At 42.4% G+C, this 18,968-nt stretch overlaps 2 protein-coding genes across 4 annotated transcripts in view; both read left to right on the forward strand.

Moving 5' to 3' along the window:
• Positions 1–8,903, forward strand: part of ROR1 (receptor tyrosine kinase like orphan receptor 1) — a 285,614-nt gene extending 276,711 nt beyond the window's left edge. Inside the window, exon 9 of the mRNA XM_073544682.1 lies at positions 4,928–8,903. Within this exon, the coding sequence (XP_073400783.1) occupies positions 4,928–6,352 (1,425 nt within the window). The 3' untranslated portion in view covers positions 6,353–8,903. The remainder of the gene's footprint in view (positions 1–4,927) is intronic.
• A 6,477-nt stretch (positions 8,904–15,380) lies between these two features.
• UBE2U (ubiquitin conjugating enzyme E2 U) overlaps positions 15,381–18,968 on the forward strand; it is a 58,103-nt gene continuing 54,515 nt past the window's right edge. For 2 of the 3 annotated variants that reach the window (XM_073544675.1, XM_073544679.1), the window contains exon 1: positions 15,860–16,066. The gene's annotated coding sequence lies outside the window, so the exon portion shown is untranslated. Of the gene's footprint in view, positions 16,067–18,968 lie in introns of all 3 variants that reach the window. The other variant, XM_073544677.1, reaches the window with a different exon arrangement.

Below are 18,968 nucleotides of genomic sequence, written 5' to 3' on the forward strand. Positions count from 1 at the left end.
AATATAACTACTATAATACTGCCCCTATGTACAAGAATATATCTACTATAATACTGCTCCTATGTACAAGAATATAACTACTATAATACTGCCCCTATATACAAGAATATAACTACTATAATACTGCCCCTATGTACAAGAATATAACTACTATAATACTGCTCCTATGTACAAGATTATAACTACTATAATATTGCCCCTATGTACAGGAACAGTAATCATCACTTCTGTTTTAAGGGGGTTTTACACATAGCGATATCGCTGGCAATATCGCTAAAACGTCACCGGTTTTGTGACGTTATAGCGATATTGCTAGCGATATCGCTATGTGTGATACTTACCTCCGACCCGCTCCCCCGCTGTCTGTCGTTCATCGCGCGAGATCGGGCGGCTCCATTTCTCGTTGTCTACTTCCTGCTGTGTGAGACGAGCGACGCTGGAGGCGGGCGGGAGGACGTCTGGATCGCTGTGTGTGAAAGGTAAGTATCGTCCGCTGCGTCGCTGTGAAATCTTTCTGTATTTAGCAATGCACCAGCGATCCTGACCGGGTCAGATCGCTCGTCGGATCGCTGGTGCATCGCTAAATGTAAAAGGGCCTTTAGAAGTTTATGTAAAGGACATTGTTGATTCTTATCATTGGATACTAAGTCTGTGTATTTTGTATTATTTCCGAGGTCGGACTGTTAATAAACATTAATCTTCTGTCTTCCTTTAAGAAGAAGTCGCCGATCATAGGATCACAATGTCAGAATCTAGTTTCCAGCTTTCTTTGTGTATTTTATGTTATTGTTATTTTCGCGTTGCACTTTGTCATGTAGCACATGGCGGTTGCACTGGCAGCGCCAATCCTTGACATGTTTGGTTATATTATTAGGCTGCTGTGATGTGGGTTTCGGCAGGCAGAGCGCGCGCGGAGGTGAGGGAGAGGTCACTCCGCTTTCATTACTGGGACCTAATTTACAATATGCCAGATGTAAACAAGTTTGGCCTAAAGGATTTGTGTAATGTAAACCATCTGGAGTCCAACAACACAACTAATTTCCTGACGTGGCCGTACACTTAACTGGCTCCATGTTTCAATACTTGGGTCCGATATCCTCTTTTTACTAATTGTGTGAAGAGAAATCGGGCTGTAACACGGTTACTGACTCCACAGGGGTACGGTTACATCAGGACGATATTTTAGTAATTGGAGAAAAAAAAATGAATGCTTGTGTCTTTTTAGGAGGGATCTCTACTGGGGTTGGAGGGTTTTGTCACAGGGTATGAAAAAAAAATTACTGTAATTTTTCAGAGAACATCTTTTAATTTTTCATACAAAATTTGTGCGCTTCACAGTTTTCTCATCTAGAAAAGAACAAATCTGGAACATGGTAATTAGCATGTGACAGTCAGTGTATCTGATACATTATATGTCGGATGACGTCAGACGCATACCCTTAAATCTGGGGCGCAGTACCCCCAAAAAAGTGCCGGGGCTCTAGGGTCTAAGGCAGCGATCACTGAAGACCGAGCTACCAGTGGCGCACGACTAGTGTCGGAGTCAGAACTAGCTACATGGGCAGTGCTGGTCATTTAGAATCATACTTGTGGTTTTGCTCATGGAGATTCAAGGCAAAGCTATGCAAATAAAAACTGTGGAAACATATTTTGTGATATTACCGTACAGTGACCATATATAGCGGTTGCTACAAGACGTTCACAGCCACACTGCAGACTTAATATTTAACTACAGAATTTTATTCCAGACACTTAGAGATGACGTCTTTTCTGTTTATTTTGACTTTTGTTTTTTTTCTCCACCTGCACTGAATGCCATTTTGACTTCTTTAGTCAAACTGCAGAGTTACCTGCTGAGATGTCTTTTTATTTCTTCGCATTTGCTATTCTCTATACAGCTTCCATGAAACTTCATGATAAGCCCATAGGCTGTGAGGTGTCCTTAGTGGTGTCTCTAGTGGTGTCCATAATGGTGTTCCTAGTGCTGTCCTAATTGGTGCCATTAGTGGTGTTATCTACTGAATTCCCTAGTGGTGTCCTTAGTGGTGTTCCAGGTGGTGTCCCTAGTGATGTCCTTATTTGTGTCCCTAGTAGTGTCATTAGTGGTGTCCCTAGTGATGTCCCTAGTGGTGTCTCTCGGGGTGTACTTAATGCTGTTGCTAGTAGTGTCCTTATTGGTGTCCCTAGTGGTGTTCCTAGTGGTGTCCTTAGTGGTGTTCCTAATGATGTTCCTAGTGGTGTCCCTAGTGGTGTTCCTAGTGGTGTCCTTAGTGGTGTTCCTAGTGGTGTCCTTAGTGGTGTTTCTAATGATGTTCCTAGTGGTGTCCTTAGTGTTGTCCCTAGTAGTTTCCTTATTGGTGTCCCTAGTGGTGTCCTTAGTGGTGTTCCTAATAATGTTTCTAGTGGTGTCCCTAGTGGTGTTCCTAGTAGTGTTCCTAGTGATGTCCTTAGTAGTGTTCCTAGTAGTGTTCCTATTGATGTCCTTAGTGGTGTTCCTAATGATGTTCCTAGTGGTGTCCTTAGTGGTGTTCCTAATGATGTTCCTAGTGGTGTTCCTAGTAGTGGTTCTTAGTGGTGTCCATAGTGGTGTTCCTAGTGGGGTGTCCCTAGTGGTGTTCCTAGTGGTGTCCTTAGTGTTGTCCCTAGTGATACCCCTAGTGGTGTCATTAGTGGTGTTATTAGTGGTGTCTGTAGGAAGCCAGAATGTCATCATTTATCCTTTTGGCAATGTGAAGAAAAGTAATGGATTTGTAGCTCTGTAATAGAAAAACAAATGTTGTGAAAATGCTGTAGCGTGGGTAATCCTAAACAACAAAGTGATCATATAGTAACAGAATAAACCTGACCTAAGGGAGCGGCACTGACTACTAGATTGAAGCACTTCTCTAATTCTGCTTTCCCTTGTCTTCCACAGCTCAGCGTTGCTCTGTAGGCAAATGCACCGCGGCTCCTTTCAAATGAATAAAGGCAGCTGCCCGAGAGCGTCGCTGTGTAAGGAGCGTTTATGCTAAATCGGGAATGATAAGGGCACTACACAATTATGAAGTGATTTTTTTCACAGTATCCTACATAAAGATGAGGGAATCTGATGAAATTTGATTTCCCAGATTTATTCAAAATTAAATGTATTTGGCGTAACTCGAATTGCTGGTGAAAGCCATTTATTATTGTCTGTGGTGGCTCACCTTACCCTTCATGTATCGTGGCACCACATCTCCCTGCATGCTCCTCTGCTAGCTCGCATCCTCCCTCCGGCTGCAGTCTATTATTCCGCTCATGTGATGTCATGGCCCGTGTCATCTTGTGAGGTCATGATATCACACGAGGACTTGACGGCGCGAGAGGTGCTGAAGAGTGAAGACAAGAGAAGACCAGAGCTGGAGGGAGGAAGCGAACCAGTATTAGACTGTTCCTACAAAGAATCTCGCTAAACCGCAGTCCAATCGCCATTTTGCTGGATATGAGTGAATCGAATCATAAAAAAAAAATTAGTTTTGTTGAATCCAATTTTTATGGAAATCCAAAATGAATTTGCCATAAATCCATTAACTCATCTCTGAAATTTACCGACATCTTATGGCTATTCTTTCTCAATATGTCCCTACTTTAAATTTAATAGAGCCGCTAATGGAAGTAAATCATATTCTTAAAGGGGTTGTCCGGGCTTTTCACATAATCTCAGTACATATCTGGGCTGCAGAATTATGACAATAAGTAATTTACTTTCTGTCACTAGTTTGCACGGTTTTCTAGATATTCTGAACAGAACGTCCATGGGGGGGGGGTGTTATGGCATTGAAATGAGAACTAGTCGTAACCTCCTACTCTACTCCAAACATGCCCTCTATAGCAACAACCCCACCCTCCATAGTTACAGGCCCTCCCCGTCCACATGAAGAAGCCCTCATCACACAGTAACAAATCCTCCTCCTCCCCCAGACACACACTGAACAGTGATCTATGGAAAGTGAAACTAGTGAGGAGGGAAAATTGTCCTGTATTCTGGGACAGGCTGCTCCCATCAGTATTTGTGTCATTAGAGACACAGTGCTCACATATACACTGCACCAAATCTGCTGCTGTGTGAAGACATCAGTGACACAGAGCTGTCTCATTCACACAGCAGAGGCTTTGTCACACAACAGATTACATCAGTGACTGCCATCCCCTGTGCAGATTAGAAGCTGCAGACCCCCGTCACTGGCCATCACACAGTCTGTTCTCACTGCTGCCAGCAGCCTGGGACAGTGAGGGAAGGAATTACTGATAATGAGTTATGTATTGTAATCTTGGAGTGGCCCAGAATACAGGACGATTTTCCCTCCTCACTAGTTTCACTTTCCATAGATCACTGTTCAGCGTGTGTCTGGGGGAGGATCAGCTGGGTGGTCTGCTCTCTGCACTGAGGCTGCTAGAGGGGGAGGATTTGATACTGTGTGATGAGGGCTTCTTCATGTGGACGGGGAGGGCCTGTAGCTATGGAGGGTGGGGTTGTTGCTATAGAGGACATGCTTGGAGTAGAGTAGGAGGTTACCACTAGTTCTCATTTCAATGCCATACCCCCTCCCCTGGACGTTTTGTTCAGAATATCTAGAAAACCGTGCAAACTAGTGACAGAAAGTAAATTACTTATTGTCATAATTCTGCAGCCCAGATATGTACTTGGATTATGTGAAAAGCCCAGACAACCCCTATAACTTTCGGGTTCTGTATGTGGGCTGTCATCTGGACGTTCCGTTTTTAGTACACGAATTCCTATTTCCTGTGTCGTAATCCAGTTTGGTACAATTAAGCATAAAGTCAAGTGAAACACTATAGACGCCCATAAAACTGTAACACGATGTCAGTAGTGATGCCGTGTGCTATGTAGGTGGAAGTTTTCTCCGGTAGTAACTCCAAATTTTTTTCTATTTTTTATTTCATACAGACCAAGGCTAAAGAGCTCCCTCTGTCTGCAGTGCGCTTTATGGAAGAACTAGGGGAATGTGTCTTTGGAAAGATCTACAAAGGTCACCTCTATCTCCCAGGGATGGATCATGCCCAACTTGTAGCCATCAAGACTTTGAAGGATTATAACAATCCCCAACAATGGGCAGAGTTCCAGCAGGAAGCGTCTCTCATGGCGGAGTTACATCATCCCAACATTGTGTGTCTTCTTGGAGTGGTCACACAGGAGCAGCCAGTGTGCATGTTATTTGAGTTCATGAATCTTGGGGATCTCCATGAATTTCTCATTATGAGGTCCCCCCATTCCGATGTTGGCTGCAGCAGCGATGAAGATGGGACTGTTAAATCAAGCCTCGATCATGGAGATTTTCTTCATATCGCTGTTCAGATCTCTGCCGGAATGGAGTATCTCGCAAGTCACTTCTTTGTCCATAAAGACCTGGCTGCTCGGAACATATTAGTTGGAGAACAACTTCATATAAAAATCTCCGACCTTGGACTTTCGAGAGAAATCTACTCAGCTGATTACTACAGAGTCCAAAACAAGTCCCTTCTTCCGATTAGATGGATGCCTCCAGAGGCCATCATGTATGGCAAATTTTCCACCGATTCGGATATCTGGTCTTACGGTGTGGTGTTGTGGGAAATCTTCAGCTTTGGTCTTCAACCCTACTATGGATTTAGTAACCAAGAAGTTATCGAAATGGTCAGGAAGAGGCAACTGCTTCCATTTTCTGAGGACTATCCTCCAAGGATGTATAGTCTCATGACTGAATGTTGGCAAGAGATACCATCTCGAAGGCCGAGGTTCAAGGATATTCACATGAGGCTGAGGTCATGGGAAGGACTTTCAAGCCATACAAGCTCCACTACGCCATCGGGTGGTAACGCCACGACGCAGACAACATCTCTGAGTGCCAGCCCTGTAAGCAATTTAAGCAATCAAAGGTTTCCTAATTTTATTTTCTCACCACAAGGAATACCACAGGCCCAAATTACTGGTTTTATAGGGCCTCCATTACCTCAAAATCAAAGATTCATACCTATAAACGGATACCCTATCCCTCCTGGATATGCTGCTTTTCCCACCGCTCACTACCAACCACAAGGGCCACCAAGAGTCATTCAGCATTGTCCGCCACCAAAGAGCCGCTCTCCAAGTAGTGCAAGCGGGTCAACAAGTACTGGTCACGTGACCAGCTTACCATCTTCAGGATCCAATCAGGATGCGAACATCCCGTTATTATCCCATATGTCTATGCAGAGCCATCCGAGTAGTATAGGAGTACAATCCTTTGGAAGCAAAAGTATAAAACCCTACAAGGCGGACATGAAACAGTCTTCTTTACTGGAAGACTCCGACCTCCACGGACACAACGACTCCATGATCTCAGCGGAGCTGTAATATTTTGTGGTAGAAATGTGTATACTATATGCAGGAAAACAATCGGAAGGACATTTTTAAGAAAAAAAATAAGTTTTATATAAAGTATTTTTATTGAACTGAGGTCATTCCAGATGTTCGGCGGATGTGTCCTTCAGGTATCTTCTGTGAAGCTAGAATATTATCCTCAACAGGCAGACTTGTATGCAGTCCAGAACATGGTGACTCTGTTCATTGCCTTACATGATTGCCTTTTAAAGGGGTTTCCAGGCTTTAACGTGGACACTACTGTCTACAGGATTTGTGTAATGTTACAGTTCAGCCCAATTCACTTTCATGGGGCTGAGCTTTAATACCAGACACAACCTGTTGTGTGAAGAAAGAGTGGTGCTCTTTTTGGAGACAACCCCTTTTTTAATTTTGTATATATGCATTTCTAATTATTCCAAAGATCTCAACTGAGCCAAGACTCATTAAAAAGCCATTGACGGCTCGATGTAATCACTAAAAGAATTCGTAATAAGTAAAAGAATTTAGAGGTTTTGTATGATGGCGGCCGAGCGTGTTCTATGCTGAGCATGACATAATAAATCACTTTCTTATCCAGCAAAACATGAAAGGTTCGTATCCAAAATTGGGTTGTCATGCAATATTAAAGGGGTTGTCCCTGACTTTAACATTGATAGCCTATCTGTAACTGAGCATTTCCAGATGCCGCCGGCCCCAGGAACAGCCGATTGGTGGGGGTGCCAGGTGTCAGACCTCCACCGATCAGACACAGATGACCAATCCTAAGGATAGGCCATCAATGATAAAGTCCTTCTAAATGATTAAGACCCTCTAAAATGGTGATGGTGGCTATTTTCCTTCTGCACATTGTTACAAACATGGCTGCTTTCTTCCAAAAACAAATCTCAATTTTTTTTTTTTTATCGTGAATAATCCCTTTGATTTTTCTTTTTCTTGAAAGTACTGACTACCTTTTATTTTGTTTTTCACTTTCCCCTTTTTATTTATTTTTATTACTTTGTCCCTATTTTTACTTAAAAAAAAGTTAGATCCTTAGCCAAGAGGTTGGCTCGGCCAGCAGCTGACTCTCCCGACTCCTCCATACACAGTAGCCCTTGTAAATGCAGAGAGTTTCTGTTTTCTCTATGAAAGAGCCGCTGACAGACTCCTCTGTCGGCGACTTATGTCGGAGAACAAAATGATCTACGGTCTGGAACATCAACAAGACGCAACGATCTCCAAAAAGTCGGAACCTGATTAAAGTTTTGGTGACAAGTAGCACATGGCTTAGCTGATCGCTGTAGATCCCACCACAGAGACCCCACTAAGAGATCATAAGTGCTCTTTGGAGCTGTTTGCCCATGCGCTCCACCGCTCAGTCCATGGTCTGTGGGACTGCCGACATCTCATCTAATCAATGTGGTTAAATTGTGACAAATGACCAAACGCAACACGACTTAGTCCAAAAGGTCCACAAATGCAAGATGTTTTGGTTGCAAGTCGGACGCTCATGACTTTACCATCAAAGACCATAATGTAATGGAATCTTGATCGCTGGGGATCCCACCCCTAGGAATTCCACCAATCACTAAAGCAGGGACCTAAAGTTTTGGGGTTATCTCAAGCAGTCCCATAGACAATGAATAAAGTAGTGGTGCGCTTGTCCACCCACTGCTCCATTTGGAGTCCTTCTTTTAGGATCAGTGTAGATCTGAGCAGTGAGATCCAAAGGGATCAGCAAGTTTTTGAATAAACCCTTAAAAGCACCAACTTTTTAGCATGTAAATATAAGGATACCAGGTAACATGGTGATAAAACCCGTCTAAAAATTATCCCTGTCTAGTCATCGTAGAGTTTTGTTTTTCCAGTAGGGGGCAGTATCATAGTAATGATGGTCTTAATTAGTGATAACTACTTTTGTAAGCCAGAAATGTACTCGGACCTGTTGTCACTTCCCGTTACCCATACCCACTCTTCTTATATCTTATGCAAAAATCAATTGGCCCATAGGTAGTGACATTGGGCAAGAATTGTCCCACTATTAAGGCAGTGAGCGCTCCACCCTACGGCATGACGGGAAGGGGTAAAAAAATATTACTTTGCAAAAATGTTTAGGAGTTTGCAGCATCTCTGCAGCCGGAGAGCCACAGGTTGGAGGCCACCGCTCTGTACCAATTGGTTTTTCGTTATCACTCCCTCTCCATAGGGTCACTGTGTTTGGGCGTCTACACAAACGTTCCCATTGCTTAGGTATTAATGTCTAGCAACCAGCGAACTGCGGCTGCCACTCACTTTCTGCCATCTTCCGTTTTCTTCCTTGTATGAAACCTTTTTGTAGTGAATATACATTGTTCTTATGAAAACCACTCAGCGTTGCTCAGACCGTATCTCTGATATTATGATGATCTTCACACTGTCAGTTTTTGTAAATAAATACTAGTTTTTTTTTTGTAATTACGGAGGAGAAGAAAGTGTTTGCTAAATTTACAGTTTTGTATTATGAGTTTTGCACAAAATTGTTATGTTTTATACCGCAGAAGTGGAAATACAAGGCTGCGTTTTACCTCTTCGTGTTCTCTTCTTTTGTTACAAACTTGGAAATGTTATACCTTTTGCCTACAGCAGGGGGCGCTGGTGAGAGGTTAGTATTGGATAGTAAGGATTGCTATATATTGCTGTCCCTTTAGGGCACAGCCAGGCGGCCATAGAAATTGGACCGAGATAGGATCGCAGTGCACAGACTGGACGGCGGCTATCCCGGCCCGAATGTGTCAGCTGCATAAAAAATACATGAAGCTGTCACGCTCAAGTGGGGAGAGCCGCCGGCCAGTCCCACCTCGGTCTGATTAATATGGCCGTCTGATTCCAGCCTGAGACTGGAATCAGCCACTGGGAGAACAGCAGAGACCCCAACTGATCCTGAAAGTGAAGGAGTTACCGGATTGTTTTTGTGCCGCGACAGCGACACCGTCAAAGTTCTCCCTGCACAGCGGCGCTCCATCAGCCCATCAACCGTGCACAGGACTACAGGAAGGAAGGTGCTATGTGCTGACCCTTGAGCACAACTGAGCACAACTAAACGTACCCTATTGAAATAAAAAATAAAATAAAAAAACACAAAATAGTAAAAAAACAAAAACACATCTATATTTTTTAACTTTTCTTCTGCCGTCTAATTTACTGTCCACTTCAAAAATGCTGAGACAGATTGCAGGACGCGGGGATGCGTCGATGTCTGTCTACAGGAACTGGGAGCAGGTTTTTATCTCTCTGCCGTTGTTATTTTGTATTACTACATACGACAAAACAGAAAGGCGGGTTTTAGTTCAACGTTAAGAGCAATATATGCTTAAAAGGAAGTTCCAACACATATAGTGCTGGCAGAATGCTGATGCAAAGGAACCGCCCACTTTAAAAGAGCCCATGTGAAGTTACAGAGCATAGGGATGGGGATAGCTCCTGGACATATTATAGTGGTATGTGCACAAAAGGCAGTTTTAACTCAACAATATTACTGGTGTCTACAGATTGTGAAAGGACAAGTACGCTTCAGGTCATTCTTTTTTTATATTTTTTATTTTTTGCAAGCTACACAAAAAGTGCTGCAATTAAGTATATGCTGGATACTCCAACGAGGTGAGCTCATCGTGGTTCTGAATTGTGCTGGCATATCTTAATGAATAATATCATCCACGGGTCAATTAAAGGGGCAATAAAGCTGAAAAATAAACAATAAAAAGGAAAGTATTAAGTCATTTCTGTCCTACTCAGGAGTCTACAGAGGATTCAGCAAAGCTCTGAAATAAACAGCTTTGGAGAAATCTGCCAGAGAATAAGAGACTTTTCACCACTTGGCCGGCTCCATGTTTCAGGGGAAATGTTAGAAGGGGCGGAGTCTGATTAAAGGGGCAGTGAATCATTTTTGGGAAGCAGAAGTAGATTCCCACTCTCTCCATTCCAGGGGATACAAAGTGTTAAGTACCCATAGCAGAGGTGTGAGCGGACGGTATAGAGCAGCAGCGGGTGGAATATTGGACGCTTTCTGGCTTCTCACACTAATAATATTTGTTCTAATAGTGTCACCGAATATTAAGCGTCAGCCGTGGTCGCTTCACCTTTAGCCGACTGTACAATGAATGGGAACCTTCAGGAACCTTCTGGCTGCAGATTTCACAGCCAACCTGTTAGAGGAAATTTGGAATCCTTGCTACATTTCAATGTACAGAGCTGAAGGAGAAGAGAGGATTTCCAGAAAATGATTAAATACAGACCCATGTGTTGCCGGAGATTTGATCCATATTCATAAAATCATTCTTATGGATTCTAAAAAGTTATATGCAAGCAAAGCTCGATGCAATGGTGCGACGTCAAGTCATAGACCGTCCATTCACTGCGGATCGACACAGCAATAAACCCCGACGCGCCACACACGAAACCTCCTAGGGTTTAATGGCTGCTGTGCTGGGTAATGTACGCAGCGCTGTGCAATACACAAATGCTCCGTATATAATATCCATTCATCTCAAGTGGAGCCTGGATAATCACAGCCGCCCCTGGACACTCTGGGGGCCACTATCTAATCCCCCAATATCCGCCACGCAGAATATAGATTATTTCCAAGTATGATCATCTTTTTGAATTAAGACCAAAATTCAGTTCTGAATAAAGGGAATATGTCACCAGGATTTTGCTTCACCTTCTGATGTAGGGGCAGAAACCGTGATTTCAGCGATGTATCACTTACTGGGCTGCTTGCTGCAGTTTGATAAAATCACATTTTTTATCTGCTGCAGATCTAGCAGTTCTGTGATTGCTGAGCTTTGTATAACCCCATCCACACCACTGATTGGCAGCTTCTTATGTACGCTGTGCATAGGCAGAAAGCTGCCAATAAGTGGTGGGCGTGTGTGGTTGGACTACCTGGCAGAGCAGGCTTACAAGTTCTCTATTGATAATCTACTGGTGGTGATAAACCATTATTTTATCAAAACTACAACAAGCAGGCCAGAAAGTCATACATCACCAGAATAAGGGTTTCTGTCTCCACATCGAGCTAATTAGGTGGCAAAAACCTGGAGGCAGATTCCCTTTAATTGATAAAGATAATGATATAAACCAGCTAAACCTGCCCTCTAAGGAACATCGGATTATTATACTGAGGCTACCCACTAACAATATCAGGATGACTATGCTAAGCTTGCATTCTAATGTTAAGGAGATAACTCTACTGACCCTGCCCTCTAATGGTAATGAAATGACTCTGCTGACCCTGCCCACTAATGATAATGAGATGACTCTGCTGACCCTGCCCTCTAATGATAATTAGATGATTCTGCTGGCCCTGCCCACTAATAATAATGAGATGACTACTGACCCTGCCCACTAATGATAATGTGATGAATACTGGCCCTTCCCTGTAATGATAATGAGATGACTCTGCTGATCCTGCCCTGTAATGATAATGAGATGACTGCTGATCCTGCCCTGTAATGACAATGTGATGACTACTGACCCTGCCCTGTAATGACAATGTGATGACTATTGACCCTGCCCTCTAATGATAATGTGATGACTACTGACCCTGCCCTCTAATGATAATGAGATGACTCTGCTGGTCCTGCCCTGTAATGATAATGAGATGACTACTCATCCTTCCCTGTAATGATAATGAGATGGTTACTGACAATGCCCTGTAATGATAATGAGATGACTCTGCTGACCCTTCCCTGTAATGATAATGAGATGACTCTGCTGGCCCTGCCCACTAATAATAATGAGATGACTACTGACCCTGCCCACTAATGATAATGTGATGAATACTGGCCCTTCCCTGTAATGATAATGAGATGACTCTGCTGATCCTGCCCTGTAATGATAATGTGATGACTACTGACCCTGCCCTCTAATGATAATGAGATGACTGCCCTGTAATGATAATGAGATGACTCTGCTGACCCTGCCCTGTATTGATAATGAGATGACTGCCCTGCAATGATAACGAGATGACTCTGCTGACCCTGCCCTGTAATGATAATGAGATGACTGCCCTGTAATAATAATAAGATGACTCTGCTGACCCTGCCCTGTAATGATAATGAGATGACTACTGACATCTCTCTGTCATATTATTATGAGATGACTCTGCTGAGCATTTTTGTTAATGATACAAATTCTATCCCACAGGAAAAGTAAGAAGTGAGTTGCAAAACACCAAAATGGGAAAAAAAATATATGTTTGTCATAGAAACAGAATTTGAATTTGCCACTTTTTAATAATGCATTCCTTCTAGCAAACAGCTCACTGCACAGTCAGTGATGGATCTGGGCAGATCTGATTACAGAAACCTGTCCTACCTATAAACCTCTCTGTATTTTATTCGTCTTTTTTTAATTTGCGCATTAACATTTAATGTGTTACAATGAGGACATTGTATAAACATCACATTCCTTAATATTTGGATAATTCTCCGTTTTGGGCCAGACTTTGTTCCCCAATGGATCGTTTCATACTAAGCTCCAGTCTTCCATCGCCCGGCGCCGATATCTCTGCCTGCAAAGCATTATTAAAAACAGATCCTATGTACACAAAGACATCAAACAACCAAGAGATCAAGTACCGAAAACCTGAAAAGGGGGGAATAGAACCAGAGTTTCAATTATTAGAAGAATGTGTTTGTCCTGGACAAATCCATTGGAATTATCTCCAAATGTGAACTGTGGGTTATAGCTCTTGTCAACCCCCCTTTAAAGCAAATGTGTCATCAGAAAATGTCAGGCTTTTATGTTTAATGTGATTATTAAACATTTTTGGCCATTTTTTTTTTCATTCCATATCACATATTAGTTGCAATGAACAGACTCTGACACCATCTTTTGTATTGATGCATCTAATGAGCGTGTGCAAAGGTCATTGTGGCAGAAGGAGCTGGGTCTGATTGGTTTTATCAGTGATTGTAATCCTGCCTCTGATGATAAGGAGCTCCTGAAACCTCTTCCTAAAAGGACAGGAAATATGAACCTAATGTAACCCCCAGTGGGAAAAATACAGGATTACTATTTTATTTATTTAATAAAGATTGTTACCTCCAAAAAGATTGCCAAAGATTGGAAAAAAAAAAGAAAAAAAAATTAACACAAAAAATTGATTTAAACAACAGGTCATTTGATGACACATTCCCTTTAAGACTACGGATCCTTGAGTGGACAGAAGATGTTCTGACTTGCTAGCTCACATTTCTCTAGAAACTATTATCCTGTACCTTTTTTTGCTTTTAGTAGACACCTTGGCCAATACCTCTCTCACACAGCAGAGTCTGCCTGCTGAGACCGCACTGATACTGCTGTAATCACAGTGACAATCAGAACTAACAATTTCCCTCTGCGAACTCTCCCATGGTTTGGAGTTTTGACTAATTGGTTTCTATCAATAAATGCACTGCCGATTTTGCACGTTTTCCCACCTTCAAAGAATGGAGAGGTCTGTAATTTTTATCGTAGGTACACTTCACCTTTGAGAGACAGAATCTAAAAATAAAATCCAGAAAATCACATTGTATGATTTTTACGGAATTAAATAGCATTTTATTGCATTAATTATTTTATCACCTACCAACCAGCAAGAATCCTGGCTCTCACAGACCTGTTAGTTTTTCTGTAAGGAGCTTCCTACTCTGCACTCATTACCTGTATTAATTGCACCTGTTTGAACTTGTTACCTGTATAAAAGACACCTGTCCACATACTCCAACCTCTCCACAATGGCCAAGACCAAAGAGCTATCTAAGGACACCAGGGACAAAATTGTAGACCTGTACAAAACTGGCATGGGCTACAGGACAATAGGCAAGAAGCTTGGTGAGAAGGCAACAACTGTTGGCACAATTATTAGAAAATGGAAGAAACAAAAGATGACTGCCAATCTTCCTCGATCTGGAGCTCCATGCAGGCTCTGGCCTCGTGGGGTAAGGATGATTCTGAGAAAGGTCAAGAATCATCCCAGAACTACACTGGAGGACCTAGTCAATGACCAGAAGAGAGCTGGGATCACAGTCTCAACCATTATCGTTAGTAACACACTAATTCTGCAGGGCCCGCAAGGTCCCCCTGCTCACACCAGCACATGTCCAGGTCCATTTGAAGTTCAGCAATGACCATCTGGATGATCCAGAGGAGGCATGGGAGAAAATCATGTGGTCAGATGAAACCAAAATATGACTTTTTGGGATCAACTCCACTCCCTGTGTTTGGAGGAAGAAGACGGATGAGTACAACCTCAAGAACAGTGTCCCAACTGTGAAGCATGGTGGAGGAAGCATCATAAATTGGGGGTGCTTTTCTGCAAAGGGGACAGAATGATTGCACCATATTGAAGTGAGGATGGATGGGGTCACGTATCGCGAGATTTTGGCCAACAACCTTCTTCCCTCAGTTGAAGATGGGTCGTGACTGGGTCTTCCAGCATGACAATGCCAAAGATTCGGCTCCATAAGAAGCATTTCAAGGTATTGGAGTGGCCTAGCCAGTCTCCAGAACTGAACCCAATAAAAAATCTTTGGAGGAAGCTGAAACTCAATGTTGTCCAGTAACAGACCTGAAAGATCTGGAGAATATCTGTATGGAGGAGGGGGCCAAAATCCCTGCTGCAGTATGTGCAAACCTGGTCAGGAACCACCACCGGAAATGTCTGACCTCTGTAATTGCAAACAAAGGTTTCTATATCAAACATTAAGTTCTGTTTTTCTATTGTATCAAATACTTTATTTCATGCAATAAAAGCAATTTAATTATGTAAAAATCCTACAATGTGATTTTGTGGTTTTTATTTTTAGATTCTGTCTCTCACAGGTGAAGTGTACCGACAATAAAAATTACAGCCCTCTCCATTCTTTGTAGGTGGGAAAACGTGCAAAATCAGCAGAGGATCAAATACTTATGTTCCCCACTCTTTCCATCTGTAAACTTGCTTCTATAACTGACTGCAGGGAGGAAGTAAAGTGCTGCAGTAACTCGTCTGCTATTCTACCTAATATTGAATGTGAATGGCGTGCGTGGCTTGTAAATAAACTGTATACAAGGCTAGAACTAAAGGAAAGAGAACATTTTCTCTGGTGATAGCCGGGCCGAGACCCAATGGGGGATCCAGGAGAAGTGCAGACATAGGAATCACCACTTTGTTCCATAATAGACGCAGAGGGGTGAGTCGTCCCGGGATGGTTTTGGCATTCTCAGGAGGATTGTGGATGGGGTTTTAAAGGAATTAATGGGAATATGGCAGGCGGAGGCCCTGTTACAGATTTTTCATCTGCCGATGACTCCTGTTACTGGATCTCACATCAGACTTAACAGAAATGATTGGATTCTCATCCGTGCATGTAGCAGAGCCGATCTTGGGAGGATCTGCACCGTCCTGACTCTTCATGTCATCACTGTGCAGTCATGAACAGGTTAAGTCTTTATCCATCCCTCATTGTGCGCTGGAGGCCCCGGTGCTATAGAAACACGAACAATGGAGTCTAACAAACCTATTACCAGTGCACCCAGTCACACAGAACCTGGGATCCCTCGACGAGAGAGAGAACTTCCAGTACCGTGATCATCTGGATCTGACGATCACTGGATCTGACGATCGCTGGATCTGATAATTGTAACAAGTAAAGTCACATCTAAGCGGGATGCCTATACTGTACCTGCATATTCACGAGAAGATCACCTTTGTCCAGGCAGTATGTAAGTGCCATTTATTATGCGTCCGTCCCTCCACTTTTGGATCACTTTGTGTTGATAAGGCTGATAGTATAGAAAGAAAAGGTCTAGTTTCCTTGCAAAGACAGAAAGTCTGTTATTATAGCTCAACAGCGCCACTGCTCTCCAGAGGCTGTGTTTAGCATTGCGGCTTAACAGCATATCTGCCTTCTACTCACTGTGTCTGCTATTAAGGGTTCATACCCACTTGCAAGAAAAAAAAAAACAGTCCGATTTCTGGACCAAAAAAACGGACAAGTTCTATGCGAGTGTCATGCAATTGTAATACGATTTCCGTGTTATTTTCCCACGGAACATCCGTATGACACGCGTATGCAATCCGTATGGAATGTGATTTTACCATAAGTGTTTACATACTGCAGTTCTCTCTATGTAAAAACTCATGTTAAAATAGCATTGTAAAAAAAACTGTACACATCGTTTAAAAACCAAATAATCCTCAATAAAGATAGATAGAGAGATAGATAAATAGATAGATAGATAGATAGATAGATAGATAGAATAAAAGCCAGCAGATGCCGGGTATAGAATGGAATAGGTTAGAATATAATAGATAGGATAGATACTGTATACAGTTAGGTCCATATATATTTGGACAGAGACAACATTTTTCTAATTTTGGTTCTAGACATTACCACAATAAATTTTAAACAAAACAATTCAGATGCAGTTGAAGTTCAGACTTTCAGCTTTCATTTGAGGGCAGGGTTGGACTGGCCCACCAGAGAACCGGAGAATCCTCCGGTGGGCCCTGACTTCTTCTTCAGGAGCATTCATAGTGCAAACATTGCAGCTGTTATTGGCCCCTTGAGTGGGGTAGAAAGATGGGCCTTCAGGATCAAATCCTCTGGTGGGCCCCATGTTCTTCAGTCTGACACTGTTTGAGGGTATCCACAATAAAAATGGATGAAGGGTTTAGGAGTTTCAGCTCCTTAACATGTGCCACCCTGTTTTTAAAGGGACCAAAAGTAATTTGACAGATTAAATAATTGTAAATAAAATATTCATTTATAGTACTTGGTTGAAAACCCTTTGTTGGCAATGTGACATTAACCCCTTATTACCCCATATGCCACCCACTACAGGGCAATGGGAAGAGAGAGGGCAATGTGCTGGAATAGGCGCATCTTACAGATGCACCTTTTCTGGGGTGGCTGAGGGAAGATGGTTTTAGCCAGGGGGGGGCAAATAACAATGGTCCCTCTCTAGGCTATTAATATCTGCCCTCAGTCACTGGCTTTCCCTCTCTGGCGGAGAAAATTGCGCGTGACCCCACGCAATTTTTTCAGTGAATTAATTCTTTCATTTAACACCTACAGCTCCAATATTTTACACACACACTACTAACATTATTAGTTAGGGACATATATAAATCTAACTGATATGCAATGGTTTACTGTATGTAAACCATGTATCATATACTGTCGGGTTCTGTAATGTTTTTAAAAAAGCCGACAAATAAATTATCACCTATTCTACTATGTATCTCTGTCCGAAATATCAACATATACTGTATATATATTTGTGTGTCACTGACATACAATATATATATATACAGTCATATGTTAAAGTTTGGGCACCCCTATTAATGTTAACCTTTTTTCTTTATAACAATTTTGGTTTTTGCAACAGCTATTTCAGTTTCATATATATAATAACTGATGGACTCAGTTATATTTCTGGATTTAAATGAGGTTTATTGTACTAACAGAAAATGTGCAATCTGCATTTAAACAAAATTTGACCGGTGCAAAAGTATGGGCACCTCAACATAAAAGTGACATTAATATTTCGTAGATACTCCTTTTGCAAAAATAACAACCTCTAGTCGCTTCCTGTAGCTATTATTGAGTTCCTGGATCCTGGATCAAGGTATTTGTGACCATTCCTGTTTACAAAACAATTCCAGTTCAGTTAAGTTTGATGGCCGCCGAGCATGGACAGCCCGCTTCAAATCATCCCACAGATGTTCAATGATATTCAGGTCTGGGGACTGGGATGGCCATTCCAGAACATTGTAGTTGTTCCTCTGCATGAATGCCTGAGTAGATTTGGAGCGGTGTTTTGGATCATTGTCTTGCTGAAATATCCATCCCCTGCGTAACTTCAACTTCGTCACTGATTCTTGCACATTATTGTCAAGAATCTGCTGATACTGAGTTGAATCCATGCGACCCTCAACTTTAACAAGATTCCCGGTGCCGGCATTGGCCACACAGCCCCAAAGCATGATGGAACCTCCACCAAATTTTACTGTGGGTAGCAAGTGTTTTTCTTGGAATGCTGTGTTTTTTAGCCTCCATGCATAACGCCTTTTTGTATGACCAAACAACTCAATCTTTGTTTCATCAGTCCACAGGACCTTCTTCCAAAATGTAACTGGCTTGTCCCAATGTGCTTTTGCATACCTCAGGCGACTCTGTTTGTGGCGTGCTTGCAGAAACGGCTTCTTTCGCATCACTCTCCCATACAGCTTCTCCTTGTGCAAAGTGCGCTGTATTGTTGACCGATGCACAGTGACACCATCTGCAGCAAGATGATGCTGCAGGTCTTTGGAGGTGGTCTGTGGATTGTCCTTGACTCTTCTCACCATTCTTCTTCTCTACCTTTCTGATATTTTTCTTGGCCTGCCACTTCTGGGCTTAACAAGAACTGTACCTGTGTTCTTCCATTTCCTTACTATGTTCCTCACAGTGGAAACTGACAGGTTAAATCTCTGAGACAACTTTTTGTATCCTTCCCCTGAAAAGCTATGTTGAATAATCTTTGTTTTCAGATCATTTGAGAGTTGTTTTGAGGAGCCCATGATGCCACTCTTCATAGGAGAATCAAATAGGAGAACTACTTGCAAGTGGCCACCTTAAAT

This window comes from Dendrobates tinctorius, unplaced genomic scaffold (assembly GCF_039654945.1).
Source record: "Dendrobates tinctorius isolate UK_male_01 unplaced genomic scaffold, ASM3965494v1 ptg000138l, whole genome shotgun sequence".
NCBI lineage: Eukaryota > Metazoa > Chordata > Amphibia > Anura > Dendrobatidae > Dendrobates > Dendrobates tinctorius.